Here is a 20,399-nt window from a genome sequence, read left to right as displayed (position 1 = left end):
CCAAGTGTATGTTGTAGCCTTGTCAATTCTGAGCAAAAATCTGTTAGTCTTATTGTGCACTTTTCCGCACTATTGGTGCAATTTGAATTTTTCTTAGATAACCTCACTTTCTCCAACGCCGACATGGTTGCTGTTTGGAATAGCGAGAAGGGCCGGCTTGAGCAAGAAAAGGCTATACAATGTTTGATGAACAAATTATTTATAATATGAGGATCATTTTGATATGTTTGTCCTGTCAGTTGCCCGTCAATTTGGACAAATTCGAATCATTTTGCCTACAAACTGGCGAATTGTTAGTCGATATGTATCCGTGGCTGCCGATGAGTTTTGAGTTTGATGAAATTTTTTCTTTTTGCTTTTGTTGCACTTTTTATCATCCACTTTTATAGGCATGGAGCAACAAATTTCAGCTCCTTAAATTTCATTAATTTTTTTTTAGTTTTAACCGATCGTTCCTATGGGAGCTATAGGATATTGTTTCCTGATCCAAACGATTTTCACACTATATGTGCCTAGGGACAAACAATGACGATTGGTAAAGTTTCATGTCGATATCTCCAAAACTGACCGAGTTATTAATTAATGCCACAAAAACAGGCCAAAAACCCCATAGTGCAGTGGAATCAACTCCGTTGTTATCCTTGCTGCTCCTTCTCCTTCTCCTTTTCCCCGAAGTTAACATGTTGCATTAGGGCTTCAATCCATGAGCCATGTGTGTGGGTTCGAGCCAGTGGAAGTTTTCTCGTTAGTGAAACTAATTATCCGTTGTCGCTGTCAGCAAATTTATCGTTAAACGTTAGGTGACAAGTTGAAGCCGAACGCATCTGTTGCCCCACCGAAATCCCATCTGTCTGCCGAAGAGTCCTTTAAGAGGATGTTGGCTGACTGGCCGATTTGCTTTGCCTCGAGCAGAAGATAAACAATGACTTTGTGTATTGCCACTCAAGCTATTAAATGATAATACATTTATTGGACAGGATTCAGATTGCTTATCTCGGAAAAACATATTTTATATAAATGCCTTAATAACGTGTGTTTTATATGTAAACATAATATTTCATAAAAATTTCATTACCGTATTTATTATTTTTGAAAATTTGTGTAAGCTCGTTCTGCCGTTTAATAATTATTTTCCTACAATTTTTATTTAATAAAGATTTGATGCTTTCTTCATTTATTCCTTCTTTAATCCATTTCTTCCTTCTCCTTTTGCTGATTAAATTATCATTAAACAATGATGGCTTCTTTTTCGCATTAAAAAACCACAGTTCACAAATGCTTTTCCGCTTTGCTCACTCACTCTCCGTCCGGAATTTCATGCACCGGAAATGGTTGTCGATTTGCAACAAATGGCCTCCGGATGTTGCCACATGGCGCACGTGGAAGCTTCGAGGGGCAAAAAATTACCGGATTTTTGTAACTCTAACCCCTTTGGGCCATTAATTGCCTAGCACGTAATTATTTTGTAGTTAAAATGGGCGCGGTCGCCACACACACACCGCCTTCCCCGCAAAAACCCACACTGCTGCATTGGGAGTCATGCATAATTTGGGTCCTGGAGTTTGCAGCTAATTAAAAGCGCGTTGCCTGCTGAAATTAGTCGCGCCATAAAAAGGAGGAAATTCGTGGAGAATTTCCAAAAAGGGCTGGCGATTAAGCGGGGAAAACAGTCACAGGTGGCAAATTGTGACTTTTCAATTAGCGAACCGAGAGCAAAAGCGGATTCTGTGGGCATTGTGTTGCCTAATTTTTGGAGCCGAAACACACGATACCCAAAAGCAAAAATTCAACCAATTTTACTTATATTTAGACTCACCTTTTGCCTTTAGCAAAAATATAAATTCCCTATCAATTTCAGTAGTTTAAGAAAATAAAAAAAACTTCCCAAGAGAGATCAATTGTGATAACACAAGAACAATTTCCATATTGAATATTGCTGAATATTTACTCAACGCAAAGTCAACAGAAACCAAACAGTAAATAATAGCTTTCGCTTTTGTTGGTTTTAATTTCATAATTATGGCATTTTTTATTTTTGCTTTTGTAATTGCTACATTGTAAATACGTATTTAATATCAATAATTACAATTACGCATAGACACACATACAAACGCACTTAATGTCCATCAATTTGGGTGCGATAAACAACATGCTAAATGAACTTGTGTTTGCTGAAACTTCTCAACCGAGATTTCGGCACAAATCGATGGATATATCTATATATATAATTGCCTGCCTGTGAGTACAGTTCATTAGTGCGAACCAAAGAAGTGAACAAATGTGTGTTTCTTTGTTTTTCCTGGCTCGAAATTGAAGGATTGTTTTTCATATATGCCTTGGTGGTGATTCTTTTTAATGCAGTTTCTCTTACTATATGGGTTATATAAGTGTGTATGTATGTATATGGGTATTTAAACAACAACTAATTAATGGGGTGTGTGGGCTGCTATAATTATTACAATTTAAATTACTATATGCACAATTTATTCACTTGTCCGTAACTCTTTATGTTTAAATATTATTTGTTATGTCTACTCATTTGTGTTCACATTTGCATAATTAGATAGAATAATTCATTTGATATTTATAGATATATGTATATGTACGTATAATTAACTACAGCTAGTGCATTACAATATGTACACTTAGTGGATAAACATTCATGGGTATTGAATCGATATCTGTCTGGACGCCAAGCCCAATTACGAACCCCTTAAGTAACAAACAAAATGTTGCCCCATCGATCTATCTAAGTCGGGTGTCTATATATCCTAAAGCTAACGCAGCGTTTTGGCTATCATCGTCTGCATACTTGGAGGAACTTATCATACTTTTTTTGTTTTAATTTACAATGATCTTTGCTAGAGCTACCTTAGTCTACGGTGTAACGAAAGCGGTTTCTTAGTCAGAGATTTAGCGCGAGTTAGAGATAGATAGAGTAGGAGAGTTGGAGAAAAAGGGTAATATGTCTATCACTAGCATAGGGCCGATGGCTCAAAGTTCAGAGAGCTCGGCTTTTCTTCATATAGAAACGAAACCTTGTAATACTAACCAAATTAAAAGTAATCCTCACACGATTCTCGCACTCTGTCAGTCTCAGTTTTGGTCACTTTTTAGATTGTGACAAATGCAGCCAGGGGAACAAGCTACTTATTCGCAATGATGTGATAGTTTTGACGTGATAAACTATATGAGCCAGTAATAGCTAGAGAAAACTTACAAAGAATCTTAAGATTCCTGAAAAACATAAATACTTTCTATTTTTTGCTCCAAAAACTATTGGGGAATATTCCTATTCATTTCATTACGTCTTTAAAAAAGCAAAAAAAAATATAAATCCAGCAAATCTATAAAAAATTATTGAAAAAGTGTACAAATTAATGTTTGAGATTAATTTTTGTTAACCAAACTCGATTATTTTCAACCAAAACTCTTCACTACATCGTGTGTACTTCTCTCGTTCCCTTGGCGCTTCTTCCTTTGCTTTTAAATCAATACCCTTCGCATACCCTTTCCTTTGGCATCAACCTCTCCAAATACCCTTCCCCAACCTACTCAAAGTTCTCCACTCCTCCGTTGTTGAAGCGTTCGCACCAGGCGAGTAGTTCCCTCACTTCCCGGGCATAGAGTTGCTCCTGCGAGTGCAATTCGCTCTGGGATTGGGACTGTGATGGGGGTTTCGATTGAGATTGGCCCAAGGATGAACCAGAGGGCAAAGGTCAGACATTGTGGCCGGCTGGCTGACTGCTGGTGCCGCTGCCCGAATTGCTCAGCAGGCTCCTTTCACTGGCCACACTTCCCGGCGCGTAGATCAACTCATTGGGTTCCTTGATGGATTCCTGGGCATTCTTGCGACTGCCGCGTGTGCTCTGGTTTCGCCAGGATTGCAGATGTCCTTCCGCCGGATGTTGTGGCACCAGGGGAATCAGCTGTTGCTGCTGCTGCTGCTGCAACGGCGGCTGTTGCTCATCCACCTTCACGTACAGCCTCTCCATGTCGTCTAGATCCCCATCCGCCGTGTGGTACAGAGCCTGCTCATCCTCGTGCGACATCAGCATGGCCATCGGAGAAGGAGATCCCCCGCATCCAGAGTCCGCCAGACCATTGTAGCACATCGAGGACCCATCGAGATCCAGGAGATTCTGCTGGTTCTTCACCTGATCCGTGTTCAGCACCTTGAAGCGGGCACTATCCCTCCCGATGCTGCAATTCGGCGGCAATTGCTGTCGTCGCACACTGGCAAACTGCGAGGATATCGGCGAGGATTGCTTGGCGCCAGGTGCTGCCTCGTAAGTGTGACAGTTGCTCAACTTATTCTCGGTTATGTGGATATGTCTCTGCTTGTCCTTGGGATAGTAATACTGCTCCGAGTAAACGGACCGCGGCGGACCCGTGTTCGTGGGATATATCTCGCTGGTGGTGGACATCTGCTGATAGATGTTGCTCGGCGGCAGTTGCTGTTGCTGATGTGTCGGCTGGTGTTGCTGGTGTGCCTGCTGCTGGTGTTGCTGGTGTGGGTGTGCCTGGGGCTGCTGCTGTTGGTAGTGCGGATGCATGGGGCGTTGCAGGCCATAACCGGCAACTGGTCGCTGTTGATAACGCGATTGCTGCTGATGTTGCTGCTGTTGCTGCTGCTGCTGCTGCTGTTGGTGCGGGGTCAAAATCGAAGAGGTGGCATAGGGGGCGGGGGAGGCATTACCATGCCGCCCGTATTCACTGGGTGCTTTGCCGAAACTGGACACTTCCGCATAGTCGGTCGGTATGTTGGAGTACTCGCCCACGTACCTGCAAATGAAGAGATAAAAACAAACAGAGTTGAAACAAAAAATACTCGGTTATTACTTGGCTTGTTTATTACAATATTCCGACTCTCTGACCCACTGCCTCTGTGCGCCTGTTCTCCCACTTTGGTTATAAATTTGTGCAATTTATGGCTCGGCGAAAATTTGCATTTTCGCTTCTGAACGGGCTGCTGCGTGCTTTTCCGAGCGGGAAATATGTGAATTTAGTTGGGATTTCCCATACATATATTGCAGACACTCGTCGTCGTGGCACACACACACACACACACACGACCAAGATCAGGTGGCAAAATAGTGCTAGAGACGGTTATCCTTACATCCATTAAATAAATTACCAGCTTAAAACAAAGGCGAAAATGTTGGGTCTTTCCGAAAAGCAGACCCAATTTCCATGCCACCAGTCGACCAACCCATCCTCACATTTTTAGCATTATTTTCGTATTTAAATACTGAAAGCGGATTAACCTGGCGGGGGCCATCGCGAGCCCAACTCAAACCGAAAAGGGGGAAAAAAGCGAAAAACGATTTTAAAACTCTGAAAAGCTTGTAAAAATATATGGCGCATTGATGGAGTTGCCATGGCGAAGGGGATAAAGCGCGGCCACTCCACATAGAAGGCTTTTAATGCCCTTAATGAGTGGCGCCGTGCACTGAAAGTTGGTCCTGTACACGGAATAGTAATGAGCTTGTCAAATGTCTGGCTCAACGGGGGAAAAAAACATTTAAAATTATTAAACGAATTAATTATCATAAAGCTTTTCGAGAGGAGAACTACATTTATGCTGAAGTATTCATCTTGTAAAAAAAAATAAATGTCCTTTCATTATCCTTCGCCTTTCTCCGTAGAGTATTTTTCGCTCTGGTCAGCTCATAAACGAATTTTTGCCGGCACATATGACACTCATTATTGCGTGATTACTTTTATTGTTACGGTTATTATTTTGTTGCAATAATTATTAATATTTCTGTTAAATTGCACACTCACACAGCCAAGGTGAGACTCATTTTCAATTTGCGTTTTAATGGCTAATTAAGTGTGCAAAAATAATTATAATTATCTGGGCTGCGTATACATTTACAGTAGTCGCTGGAAAAGCAAGCGGAAAACGCATTTTGAAATTAAACATTTTTGCTTTGCTTTTCTCGATATTTTACCCCTTTATTTTTAGTGTGACTTTTTGATGGCTGATTGGCATTTAATTGCCATTTGTTGGACAGCAGCTGGGTTGGCACAAAATAAATATTTATTTTTTCATTAAGTAGATTTCATCATATTTTTTGTTGAATTGCTGGCAATGCCCAATCGATTATGGTTTAAGAAAGATAAAAACGAAAAATAGACAATTATGCTATAAACTTTTTCCTCACACTTTAATTTATGTTATTAAATCTGGAGTATTTATATTCAAACCACTCGAAATAATTTTTGTTTAATTTGCGGCCAGTATAAAATCAGCCGCAAATAAATAACAATTACGATTCGATGCCAGAAACATTGCGCCAAAACATATTCAAGCCGAAACAATATTTTCACTGCCCCTTCGGTTATTTTCCTGCATTTGCCAGAGGCCAGACAAATAAATTAGATCGCCCTCGGCCAAAAAGCCTGCTACATGGTTTCAACTTTGATTTGCCATCTACCGCAAAACTAATTGCAAATTCGTGGCCAAATTATGCATAGCATATTTTAATTTAACCCCGAAACAATTGCCAATTTTTTCAATCAACTTTAAAGTTGTATTAAAGTCGACCCTCGCAGGCCTTAATAATTACACTGCTCTTTTTTCGGTGCGAACTCAACTGGGCTTTGGCGAAAAATCAACATAAATAGCGTGGCCAACATTTCTATTCCTAACTTGATTTTCCCTATGGCCCAGGGGACAAGGAAGAAAAACTCTACCAAAAAGTGAGCTTTTTCGGTGTGTTTTCCCTTTATTTTTTTGGATGCTCCTTTTTTTTTTTGTAGTCGCCGCGGCAGAAAAATGCAATTTCACAGTTTGGTGAATTTTTATTGTCGACGCTTTGAGCTGCCGGGTCGTCGAAACACACTATCTTTGTAAGAGGTGTTTGGGATTGGATTTAATGTTGACAAGGCCCTACGTTTTCTGGATTTATTAAAAGTCTGTATGGTAAAAAACATGGGGTTTTTATAAAGGTTTTTACTTAATGAGAAGAGGGAAAACTAAACGCGACCTCAATAAAACTCTTAAATAAAATGTTTTGTTAAATTCTCAAACTAATAAAAAGTATTTCCTGATACAAAAGCTTAACATAATGATGTTTAAAATTGATTAATAATTATTATTTTAACAAAGGGGAGAACTTAAGGCAGTAGTCCATATTTTCAAGCTATATTTAATTATTTTTTTAAAGAGCATCCCTAACTCGTCATTGTTTTTAGTGCCTTTATCTTTATCTGCCCCTCTTTATTGTCGGATTGGTTTTTTCTGGGGTAAAACTTACCGCTGCTGATTGCGTTCGCTGCCGTGTCCTCCGTGAATGTCATCGCCGCCGCTGGCACCGCTGCCCGCACCACCGGAGCCACCGGAACCGGCACCACCGCCGGCCGGAGAGCCCGGGGCACCGCAGACCGGCGCATAGTCGGCGATGTGATCCTTTTGCATCTCCAGCGAGTCGCCGCCGGGCGAGGGACGCCACACCATTCCGCCGGTGGAGGAGTCCAGCCAGTAGCCGTTTCCATTGCGAGTCGATAGACTCGGCATTTTGAGCACGTCGCTCGTGTGATTGCCTGCAGGTGAGACGGAAAGTGGGGGAAAAAGGGGGACAGTCAGTCAGAGCAATTAAATGTGGTGCAACAAATTGTGAGCCGAATAAATTGCTTTCCGGAAATTAAACAAAAACATACAAAAGAGCTGCCTAGACAATTGTGTGTTCCCGCAAAGGATTTCGATGGGATTATTTTAAAGAGATTCTGTGGATATCAGTTCCCAAATGAAAAAAATTACAAAATCTCTAGAAAGTTTAAAAATATGTTTATGTTTTTCAAGGATTCCAATTTTTTTCAGTACATAAATAATGAAAAAACTGAAAGTCCTTTAAAATTTAAACAAAAATGTTCCATTTCACCAAAATGTCTGTTTACCCTTCGAAATTGAATCCTAGAACGTTTAAAAGCCACTGCTATAAATTGAACGCATTAAAATAATATTATCCCCATCCAGTGAATTGGCGGCTGAAATTTTCCCCCACACTCGCAGCTACAAAATCAAATAAATTATTGTCAATTTTCCACTTGCATTGCCTGCTCACAAAACACAACCAATGCAACGGCGGGGGCTGCATAAAAAATGCAACCAATTAAACTGTCCCCGGGTTATAACTGAGCATCAAGCGAGTGTTTTATAGTCCGCCACCTCCTGTCTAGTGTTTCCTCATATTTTGTGTCTCTTTTTTTCAGTTGGCTGCAGGTGAATATTCTGATCTCCCTCTCTGCAGCTTAGTTTATGGTAAATGGCGCCCATGAATATGCAACTTTTTTTTGTTCTGTTTCAGACCATTTGGATTTTTTGGCTTTGGCTTGTCTACGCTATTGTTGAGTGCTGAATTTTGACAGCACAATGCGCGGCTTCATTGCTAGATTTAAAGATTAAAGTGCTTTTTTATTAAATGGTAGATCGTATTTAAATTAATGCTTAATATTGCACTGCAATGTTAAGCCCTTTCAGCTTAAAATGCCCAAAAATCTAGGCCAATTCCCTGGGCGCTCTCGACAGCCGTTTAGAGCAACCGTCTAAGCCAAAATGCCCAACTCCCCAGTCAACAGGCTAACACACCCTCTTCCTCCTTTCCGCTCACCTCGTAATGCTGCTAATTTCAATTAGACCACAACCCACCCTCTCCCATAAATATATATACATGTATATATAGCTAGCTGCTTCTTGTTGGCTGACCAGCACACACAACATGTTGGTTAATAATGCACACAAAACTAAATGCATAATTGCAATGGCAGCCATTAGGGGGTTGAGTCGAGGAATTCCGAACTAGGGAAGTTGGCGTCACGTGCAAAATGTTAATTTCTATTATGTGTGGCATGTGAGTGTGCCGATGTGCCTGGTGGCTCGGCTCCTATGCTCTGCCTGCTAAAATATTTATTCGCACCTATTTCGGCCCTTTTTTTTTTCATTTTCCGTTCCCGGCTCTAGTTGTTGTTGTTGTGTCCAACAATGGAAAATTAGCGTTATTTATATATGCAAATGTGTGTGTGGCGTGTCTGGCGAGGAAGGAAACGAAAACTAGCAGCTCGCAACGGATGCAGAGCTTGAGGGCCACAGTCGGATGTCCACAAACCCCCAATAACTGTGGCACATGCATATGTAAAGTGAAATAATGGAGGGTTTACACCGAAATAATTTTTTGTAGGTGATAAAAAAAGTTGTATGTATAAAAATAACAATTAAATTAGGAAAATAAAAATCTAACCTTATGTTTTAATGAGAAAGCAATTATTCACCACAAGTATTTGGCGCCCGACGTGGGACTTTTCACCAAAAGCCCCATGTTGGGCTCCAAAAACTGATTCTCAGTGTACTCACCACGCATGGTATTCAAAGCCGACTGCTTCATCATCATGTGCTTGCGCTTCACAAAGACCATTGCGCCGAAGGACAGCATAAGGATGGCCAGGATGGCGCCCAGGAGTATTATGAACCAGGGCTGTGTCAGCACATCGTTAACATGGTCCTGATTGATGGGATAGCTGAAGCGAGAATCCGAAATTATAAATAGAAATTATCCACTCGCAGTGGGAGCCAAATATAGACAAGTCCGAAAAGGACTCTAACTTACCGCTGATTGATGAACGGATCGAGCCGCTTGGTGATGGGATCCAAACGCAAAGTGGCTGGAACACAGTAAGGACCGATTCCGGCATTATTTCCGGCTGCCACGCCCACCGTGTACATGACGCCTTCGGTGAGATTGGCCAAAACCAAAGTGGGCGAAGCCGCATCGATGGTGACATTCGTCAAAATTCGCGAGAAGTTGTGGGCAGTGTCAATGCCTCGCACTATAACATGATAGTTCAAGAGAATGCCTAAAAAAAAAATAAATTTTAAAAAAAATTTATTAAGTATCCTAAACTTTTTAATGTTTTCTATCATTTTTACTACAATTTTGTTTCCTAACTTCAAACTTACCATGACGATCCTTCAGTTCTGGGGCCTTCCATTTAAGGAACACCGCCGAGGAATTAAGCAACAGAGCCTCCATTCCATATGGTGCCTCATTGGGAACTGTAAAGGAAAACAAATTTCGGTTGGGTTAGATTTGAATTTGAGCTCGGGCAGAGATTGAGGAGCAAAGTTAAATGGCTTTTTGATTGTGGTGCGTGATGTCACCCAGCTGACGGCCGCTCTAATGAGATTTGGTGGCCGTAATTAATTAGCATTTAGTGTGTGGGTTGCAAGGGGATGTGGCTGCAACTAGTTCCGGGTGTTGGCTTGAAGGGTTTCCCGACCATTGCACTGCTCAGACACATCCTACCAGCACATCGAGTGCGTACAAAAAAGGAAACAGTTGAATGGCAGCAAAAGAATCCTTTCCTTTCTCCCAGTTGCAGCTCACTTCACACACACACAGACAGCTCATCTTCATTTGTTTATTTATTTCCTGCAGTCGCTTTTTACAAGTGGATACACTGGGCAAAATGGGCTCAAAGAAAATAACTCTATTTACTGCTACTACTTTAAAGATTTAAAGTGGTTTGCCATTTGACAAATAATTGTTAAATGTAGCTATTAAATTTGAAGCCATTTAATTCTTAATAAATTGAATTTCAAACTTATTTATTTCAAAAGATAGTTATATTTTTCCCTAGGTGCAACCCTCATCCCCTACAGCCTTTTTCCACCCCCTTTCCCCTGTGTTGTGCATCTTTTTGTGTGTGCGGCTGAGTGAAGCAATTTCTTTAAATAAACACACACGTGCAAATTCTCAACGAGACAAAAGTGGGAGACCGGGAAAACAAAGCGGAGAAAGAGTGAAATCTCTAAATAGGCAACGTCTAGCGATTCAACTGGAGTGTGAAGTGGAGTGCAGTCCTTCTTCTGTCTTTTTTGGCTTTGTTGTTACCCAGCTCGCTGAATTTTCCCCTTTCCCTTGGCGACATTGCGACATGCTAAAGTGCTTGTCGTGCTTTTGTCTATGCGGGTGTTTTTTTGTACCCCTTTGCTATCTTCCATGGTGCCTTTCGCCATCGCCTTTTCTTCCGCTGATGAGGCACCGCGATGCTTAACACGTATCTGCCATTGTGTGGCATAAATGACCCCCGGGCACACGAGATTCGACAATTGTCTCAGACACACCGTCAAGCAATTGAAAAACTCCAAATTGGCACTGTGATCACTTCGAAATGCAACTGCAGCCGAAGAAAGCTTATCTAAATGTTGCAGTCTACTGGGTTTCTGTTTTCTATTGAATGGTCTTTGCGAAAATATGACTCATCTTGTTTCGGGGGTTAATTTGATGGTGCAAATGTGACTCAGATTGGGTTGCATGTGACTGATGGTTAAAGTGACCACGCCTTAATCAACATATTCGGTGTCAAACATAACAAGGGAAACACTTTTAGAAGGACATATGAGAAAGAAGAGATATCATATTAAAATGGTTATGTACTTAGAGAAATAAGAAGTTCTTTCTTTAGTTCAAGTTTTTCCCTTGATTATTTACCTAGATTCCTACAGGGTATTCATCAACTTGTAGTCTAAATTTTTAACCTCCTTTTGCTACCCTCTAACATTTACCCAGTGGAGCACACCTTTATTTGCCAACTTCCAACGTGGCTAAAAATGTTTCCTGTTGCGGGAAAAGGGATCCTAGCCTTTTCTCCCCGCTTAAGCAAACTCCGCATCAAATTTGCATTGCCAGCACTGCACATTTTTGTGGCCCACACTGTGAAATGTGAAAGACTGGGTATTCTGGGGAACTGAGTGCTTCATATAGCAGCAATAATTGTTGTTTATCTTTACACAATTGCGTTGGCAATTTCTTTGAGTCGAGCTCTGGCACTGCTGTTTTTGTTGTTGTTGCCAGCAGGAGTCTGACGACATTCAAGTGAAAATGTGATGCATGCGAAATGAGTTTTGATTTGATGACAGCAGAAAGGAGGAGCAGGAAGGGTTGATTCTTTCGAGGAGCAGAGCAGGTGGCTCCGGAATGACAGAGACACTCGCGACGTTTGTGCATTTTATATTGCTGCGGTTTGTTGACTTATTTGCGGCACTGTGCGAGGTCTCATAGTGTCTCTCCTTTCCACCTTGTTTGCCTGGCTTTTGTTTTTTAATTATTTTCTTTTTAATTTTTTCCCTCTTTGAGGTCCTTTGCTCATTGAGAATTGTTCACTTTTCGTTGCACTTTCGGGTGCTGCCGGAAGTTTTTATATCTGAACAGCTTAACTGGTGATGGAATGAAGTGATAAACCTGTCTGGAAAGTTTCCTCTTTTCCCGTTGAGTTGGCATTTTTCTTCGCCGGCAAGTTTTTAGCGTTTGAAACAATCTTATCTGACATATTCCCCGGCTGTCAATGATATTTTTATATAGTCTAATCCCGTTGGATCAACGGCAGACAATCCTTTAACCACCCCCAAAAGTGTACTCCGTTGGATAGAACACATGTAAATCGCCGACATCAAGTATTCTGCACACAAACCGCATTTGATTTGAGACTCTTTTTGATTCCCCAACTGGAAATGTTATCCTCCGCCCCCCGAAGCAATTGTTTTCCACGTGGATTTGACATCGCTACCTTGGATGCTTTTAACATTGTTTGGCATTTACGTACGCATGATTTGCTTTTTGTCGGTGCTCAGTGATTGACATACTTTCCATTATTCGCCCTATAACATGGCCTCCGATAAAAAAAAGAAAACAAAGTAACCAAACTGCCTACGCCCTTTTTTTCTGGCTTGTGCGACCCTGGCAAAAATAATTTGCGATTATGCGACCCGCATCGAGCGCAGCTGATGTCCGCCAAGGATAAAGGCTCAGCCGTTTTCCTTTCACCGCTCATATCCTTTTATTGAATTTGGGTTATTGTTGCAATGCAAAAAGTGCCCTGTAACCCGCCTTCTGCATTTGTCACATGAGGTTCATGATTGGGATTGGAGGTTGGGGTTGCTTTGGCTCGGATTCACGGGGGTAGTTTCCTGTAAAGGTATTTATACGGTTTGTTGGATTGCGCCTGGATTTGATGCACATGCTTCATTAGATCGGGCGGGAGAAAGTCCCCAGAAAACAGTGCAGACAATTGATTACAAATCCTGACTGACAGTATGAAAAAACAATCCAAAAAGCTGGAAATGGAATTTTCCAAATCCGACTGCAAAGATAGCAATCGATAGCTTGATTTGCGGTGTGGAAAAATAATGATTTTTTGTATCAGAAACAAAACTTAGTTATGTATTTACCTATCGATAAATTCGATAACTTATATAAAGAGTTGAGTTCGATAGGTTTACCTATGTATAAAGGTATTTTTTAAGTCGTTATGTAAACTCCTTTTTTCTGGATACCATTTTGTTTTGGTAGCTCAGTTATTTTTGCTTAATTTTCAGCATTCTCAGAAAGGCCATGCTCCCTGACTTATTCCACCGAAACGCACTGTACGCGCTTACGCATTCGAATATCCCATATCAAAGCAGCTAATAGTATTTCAAAGAACCCCCTGGTGTATCCCTTAAAAGTTGTTCAACTCACCATCTTCGAGGGTGCGGGCGATGCGGGAATTCGACGGCTTGCCCTCGACGGATTTGTAGAAGGGCACAATGAAAAATTCATACAACGTGTACTGGACGAGACCGGTGATGGTGCAGGATGAGGCGCCACCGCCGTTCAGAATCGTCAGCATGCGGTACTTGGTGCTCAGTGCGGCTGCTCCCCCAACTCCTCCACTTTGGCTCGATGTTACCCCATCACGTTTGCCGGCAGCGGCAATATTTGGTTTTGTCGAAATCAATGCGGATGCCGAGGCGGATGCGGATGCGGATGGGGAGCCCAGCAGCGGATTGGTATTGGTCGTAACGGGCGCCGGATTGTTGACTATTGGATTTGGCAACTGTTTCGCATAGACATAGAAACCCTCGACGTATTTGCCGTTGATGATCTGCATGAGCAAAGAAGGTGACGATGAGTAATGGGATAAAGGGGGTCGTCTGTGCTGTGGATTACATACCTGCCAGGTGAGCTTCATGCTGGTGGAGTCCACCACACTGGCGTTGCTCAGCTCCACCACATCTCCGGACAGCAAACTAGCACGAGCCTCGCTGAGATCCAGACCACTGTTGAAGTACTTCTGAAAATGGGCAGCAAATAAGGTATTAATGGTGGAAACATAAAACATAAGGATGAAGGCAATAACACTCACCGTTCCCACCGTAATAGGTTCCGACATTGGACTGGGCAGTGATAAGCCGTGGGAGTTCTCCGCCCGAATCAGGAAGAAGTAATTCACACCCGGCAGCAAGCCAGTTTGGGTAAACGTGGTGTTCTGCACTCGCGTGCCCACAGCCACCCAGCCATCCGTTTCGTTCTTGCCAAACATCTCGATTACATAGCCCACCAGACTGGAGCCGCCCACTTTGTTGCTCCTCGTCCAGCTGAGGGTCACCGCGTTCTCGCCCTTCTCCACCACTTGTGGTTTTCCCGGCGGTCCGGGATAGGTGGAAAGCTCTGCCGCCCTAAAGAACTTGATATTGGGATTGGTCCGAGTGTCCAAACGAAGGTAGCCACTCCACGAGGACTTTCCATTGCGATTGCTGGCCACACAGGTGTACAGGCCTTCATCTTCATGCCGCTGAAGGTCGGAAATTGTTAAGGCTCCTGCCTCCGAGACATTCCGGCGCTCATGCTCCTGCACATCGATGGGTATGCCATCCAGATACCAGGACACTTCCGGCACCGGAGTGCCCAGAGTTCGACAGGGCAGAACCACAATGGATTTCACGGGCAGCGTTTGATTCACCGGACCCTGTTCGATAATCGGCGGTGGCAATTCGAACTGCGTATCCACACTGACCACCGTCCGACTGCTGACGCTGCCCACGGCATTCAGGGCATTGCAAGTGACCACCTTTCCCGAATCCTCGCGGGCGAATCGGGCAATCGAGAGCACAGAGCGACCCTCGGGCGTCAGGGTCACTTCCATGCGACCATCACTGTAACCCGGCAGCAGCAGGGAGCTATTGCCCTCCACCGACCAGTAGAGGGTTGGCCGCGGATGTCCGTTCGCCTGGCACTCGAACAGCACTTCATCACCGATCTCCACCAGTTGATTCTTGGGGCGTATCACAAACTTGGGGGGTGCTAAAATGGGGGAGAGGGGGTACTTTTAACACTCAAAAAAAATAATACAAGGAATTCTATACATTTTTTAAGAAGAAAGTTTCAAGAATAGCAAAAGTAATGTGTTGGCTTATAATTCCCAAATTGTTTTTCTGTTACAACAAATACCAATTTTTGCATTCTTTTAGGTAAGTGTTATATTAAATATAGTCATTGTTATCAGTTGTAATGTAATGCAATAGGAAAATGTCCAACATTTTTGCAAAGTGCACTCCTTGAGCATTTGCCGCTGCTTTCTGGCAATTAACTTACCGTGAACGGTGAGGATGCCCGTGGCCGTGATGCCGCCCACCGCATTGTCCGCCTCGCAACTGTACTCGCCCATGTCCTCCAGAGTGACGTGGTCCAGCTTCAGACTGCGGTCCTCAAGTATGTGCACACGACCTGCGGAAAGAATGAAGAAAATCGGGGAATGAGTCTCATGTGAGTGTGGGTTGGGTTGGGTCCAGCCCAGACCCATTCGAAAGAAAAACAAACTTTCTGGTTGTCTGTCTCTGCTTCTACTTCGTTAGTAGTTCAAGTGGCGGAAAAATGGCCAAGCCGTATTCTCCGCAGCCGGAGAGCCAAATAACCGCAGCAAAGTAAGCCAAGCCAAGACAAGATACGACATAGACATTCACCGCCCACCTCCCACTTTCTCCCAAAGGAGAAGAGCACCTTTTGTGGTTTTCCCTTACAATAAACAGAAAGAAAAGACAAAGGTTTCGGGGGAGCGAGAAGCTGACTATGCTTTCTTTTTGGTTGGTTGACTGCGAAATAGGTTTTAAATGTGGGTGCTGTCGGCTCACCTTCTCGCTTCTGTGTTCCTGGCCACTGTGCCAATTGTTTGCTTAACAAAAGTTTAGGACAACAAGGAGGAGGTCCACTGCCCACCCCCGGTGGAATCTCTTCTGCTACTATTTTCTTTGAGGTCTTTAAAGAAGCGTAAACTAGCTGGAGAAAATTGCCAAGGGGGAGGGGGGAGATGGGCGAATGTCTCCCCCAATGAGGGGCTAGTTGCACTGCCCTTCGGGTTGCCAACTGACTCCGTCTGAAGGACAACATTGCAACAGTCGAGTGTTGTGCAAGCAAAATTGTTGATTGCTGCCAACAGAGATTGGCAATTAACGGAATTAAAAGTTACAGTTGTGTTTGCCCAGCTAGGGCGAAAAAAGGGGGCGTGGCCGAGGGTTGGCCTGGAATGGGGGGAGGGGTGGCTACCCTGGTCCAAAACCGCACCACCCAAACCGTGAACCCAAACTAACATCAGCAAACGAAATTGAAGGGGGAGTAGTGTTGTTATAGAGGTGTTTTCTGCACTGGAAAAAAATTCTAAAGTTAAGGATTTCAAAGGAAATATTTTTTTAATTTCATGTCTAATTTTTCTAAGTCGGATTCTATGTTTTTTGGAAATATTTCAACTTTTAAACAATAGTTCAGATAAAAATATTTCTATTGTTTGAGGTCAATTACTTAAATCAAATCACATTTTCCAGTGCATTCCGTAAACACAGCCAATTGGCAACACGAAAAGCCACAGGCCAAAGTAACCGCATAAACTAACTTTTTGTTTTGTTTTCTATTTTTTTTTTTTTTGTTTTTCTGTGTGTGAGTGTGTAACGAACCCTCGACTCTACTTGAGCCATGGGTAAACAAAAAAGCTTTAATTTCATTTGAAATTGCGGCCTGTGTATGTGTGTATAACTGCCCCAGTAAGAGAGCCACTAACGTCAGCAACATGGCTGCCCAAGCATTTCCGGTTAATTGAAGCTGAATGAAGCCAAGAAAACTTACTCAGTGGCATGTTGCCGCTGGAGGCAGTGCGTCGCCAAAGGACATCGGGCAGGGGATCGCCTCCAATGCGGCACTGGAAGACCACCGAGCTGCCCACCACAGCCGTCTGATTCTGGGGTCCACGGATGAGGAAGGGACGAACTGGAAAATAAATAAAGTATAGGGAAATATGGTTGTAGTAAAGATAATGTTGAAACATAAGACTAATGTTATACAAAGTATTCGGTAAGTCGAAATTTATGCTTATTTGTTTAAAAAGAAAGAAGCTATATTGATTTTACGATATTTTTTTGATTCTTCCTCTGTCAATCATATAGTTTCAAAATTGAGAGACTAGTTAGCTTAGGAATATCAGCTGTTTAATATAAATATCTTTGTAGTAGAAAAATTGACTTGTATGGTTCATACAGTGAAAGAATGCTGATGCATTTTGGAACACCAGATTTTAGGATTACTTTTAATTTTTATATTTCTTTTAAATACAAATTAAAAGCAATTTTAACATTAAGAAAATTACATTTGTGAAATATGGATTTCAATTATTTATCTTATTAATCTTAATTATTAAAAAAAGAGAAACATTTATTTGTACTCACCATGAACTTTGAGAAATGCGGTGGCCGACTCCCTGGTGCCAACCACATTCTTGACCACACACTGGTACCGGCCATCGTCGGATTGGCGGGCTTCCTGGATGGCCAGATTGCCGCCGTCGACAATGCGAATCCGCTTGTTTCCGACCAGACTCAGGGTCTGTCCGTTCTTGCGCCACGAGATTTGCGGCTCCGGGGATCCGCGGGGGGCGCCGCATTCCATGAGGGCCACTTCGCCTTGGGCCACGCGGGTATTTGCCGGCTCCAAGCGGAATTCGTCGCGGAGAACTGGAGATTGGGGAGAAAAGTGGGGAAACGCCAGTGAGAATGAGGAGCACGGGAAAATGGCCCGGAGTAAGAGCTTTGATTGATTCAATATTAATAACTGTCAGGTGTACAGGCGGCGTCCACTTTGCCCGGCTGCAGCTATATCTCCTCCATATTTTATAAGCCAGACCCTCGACCATCCCTCTCCGCTGCCTCAATATGCCAATAAAAGCTTGGTAATGATGCCCAGGTCTCAGGTTTACGGCTTTGAACGGACACAACTCTCTCTTTTGCAAACAGCCAACGGAAATATTAATAAGCTTTGGCATTTGCAATGCTTATTTTTATTTATTCGCCCGCCACTCGCATCTTCTTCGCTCGCTTTTTTTTATTGAGCGAAAATGCAAAATGGTTGGAGAGCATACAAAATGTAAAATGCGAAATGCGAAATGCAAAATGCACTCCAATAAACGCATAATGCGCTCCACTGAACGCCAAAGGCACCGAAATAAAAACACGCCAACGATGGCTTCTCTTTGCCAACTCGGTTATCGGGGAAACATAAGTAGGATAGCATGCCATGCCGGCAAATGGTCAAGTTTTTATGGCTTTAAGCGCAGCTGAAATCGGAATCCTTTACGGTTTACCAGATTAATTAATCCCAACTTCCGCATCCACCTGAAATCTGCACAACTCTAATGAGCTGCCTATCGATTACGGGGAAACAAGACTTCTTCTTGCTTTATTTTATTTTATTTTATTTCCTTTTATTTTATTAATTAGAAAGTACAGCAGAGAAATCAGGAAGCGGACAAAGGGGGAAATTGAAATGCAGCTGCCCGTTTTGGGGTAAATTTCATGAAATGCAACCCTCCAATTAGCTGAAAATGTTGCGTTGGTCTAAATCCCAATCAATCAATGTCGTTTTTGGGTGGTTTATTCTCTAACATTCCTGCTTTTGATATGGTTTATTTTTTGAAAGCACTAAACAAAAAATATAGTTACAAAAAACTAAGATAAACTTATTATCCCCTGCTATTGAAACTAAAACCATAAAGCATCTACTAAAATCAATAAAAAATTGAAAACTGATGTATTATGTCATATAGTAAATTGCAGTACAACTATTTAAGCAATTACTGCCAACATAAATTAAACATTGTTACTTACATGCCACTTGCAACGTTGCATTCCTGGAACGGGCTACTCCAAACTCGTTTTTGGCCTGGCACCAATAAGTGCCCGCATCGCTCTCTCTACGTGAGTGGATAACCTGCGGGGGGGAATAGGGGGGAAAAAGAGATTATTAGATACTCGGGTTAAGAGATTTAAGTAGTTTTTGGGCAGCTTATGCCCGGGTCACGTGTCAGATCAAAATGTCTCAAAATCGCTCATCCGAAATCAAATAAAAGTGAAACGTGCCGTGCGCCATTGTCCCTCTCTTTTTTGTGCTGCTTGTTGTCCAGTCTGCGTATACGCAATTTAATTTAATTAAAAAATACATTCAAGCCCAAGGGGTAGCATCCTCCGCATGAGTCGAGTCTGTTGGGCCTTAATCACTTGGCCACTTCAATTTTAATTGACAACAAACTGAATCTCGCCTTCGGAAGGGGTTGACTAACCCCCAAAAAAAAATACAAATTGCAGAAGAAATTGTTATGGACAATAATAAAAGTAAATTGTTGAACTTGAGCTCTGCCCCGGGGATCAACTTGAAAATTTGTGTGGAATTATTTGAAAGCGTCTGCTATTTTGTTTTATTACTATTTGAATTTAAGTTTAACCCAGAATTTAAGACTCACTGAGCCATTAATAATTGGCGGAAAAACAATAACAAATAAAAAAGAGTGAATTTGTTGTATTTAATGAAAATATCAGAGAGAAATAAGAAAAAAACGAGTAGGAATTTAATATAAACAGAGTCCGAGGAAATTGCAATTTCTGATGGGAGAGACAGACGGAGGACACCCTTTCTTCTTCGCCGGGAGTTTGGGGATTTTGAGGAGTCTCGTTAGCTGAAATTGCGCAATGTGCACGCACGAAATGATATAGGGGTTGTTACTGGGGGCTCTAACCCCCAAACAACATCTTTTGTTTGTTCATCAGGTTGTTTTCCCTATCAACTAGAATGCAACCAGACGGAAGCCCATAAAATAATATGGGCAGGCCAAAAAAAAGGTAGGAAAAGAACTGCTTATGCACAAATGTTGCGCTTCACATGAGAATGAAGTCCTGGGAACCCAAATAAAGGCATTCCACGCCTCCCAATCGACAGCTGTAAAGCCCATAATGATAGAGTTGAATCGGAATGAGTTGATTGGTTATGATGTGTACCTTGAGAAAGAATAAACCGCCGGCGGGCAGCATTATGCGATGCGAGCCCGTATCCGTCTTCAGTTCGCGACCGTCCTTAAACCATTGAATGGTTGGTGTTGGATTGCCCTCGGCCTGGCAATTAAACGTAAATGGATCATTTTTGGCACCGTCGTGTCCATGGGATGCTCGATGATGCGTGGATTTTCACCTGGAATGGAAGGGAAACGTTTTTTTTTTTTTTATTGTATTGTATTTATTGTATTCCTTTTGTGGGCGATTATGTATG

General features: G+C 42.4%; 1 protein-coding gene across 1 annotated transcript in view; it reads right to left on the bottom strand.

The window, feature by feature from the left end:
• Positions 1 to 1,999: 1,999 nt before the first annotated feature.
• LOC108037401 (roundabout homolog 2) overlaps positions 2,000 to 20,399 on the bottom strand; it is a 44,114-nt gene continuing 25,714 nt past the window's right edge. The window contains 14 exon segments of the mRNA XM_044460415.1: positions 2,000 to 4,785; positions 7,266 to 7,551; positions 9,359 to 9,522; positions 9,612 to 9,858; positions 9,962 to 10,057; positions 13,521 to 13,926; positions 13,996 to 14,115; positions 14,188 to 15,125; positions 15,417 to 15,548; positions 16,938 to 17,078; positions 17,534 to 17,818; positions 18,968 to 19,070; positions 20,132 to 20,274; positions 20,277 to 20,321. Of these exon segments, the coding sequence (XP_044316350.1) occupies positions 3,720 to 4,785; positions 7,266 to 7,551; positions 9,359 to 9,522; positions 9,612 to 9,858; positions 9,962 to 10,057; positions 13,521 to 13,926; positions 13,996 to 14,115; positions 14,188 to 15,125; positions 15,417 to 15,548; positions 16,938 to 17,078; positions 17,534 to 17,818; positions 18,968 to 19,070; positions 20,132 to 20,274; positions 20,277 to 20,321 (4,172 nt within the window). The 3' untranslated portion in view covers positions 2,000 to 3,719.

Source organism: Drosophila rhopaloa, unplaced genomic scaffold (genome assembly GCF_018152115.1).
Source record: "Drosophila rhopaloa isolate 14029-0021.01 unplaced genomic scaffold, ASM1815211v1 contig_2, whole genome shotgun sequence".
In the NCBI taxonomy this organism is placed as follows: Eukaryota; Metazoa; Arthropoda; class Insecta; order Diptera; family Drosophilidae; genus Drosophila; species Drosophila rhopaloa.
This window is presented reverse-complemented; position numbering and strand designations above follow the sequence as displayed.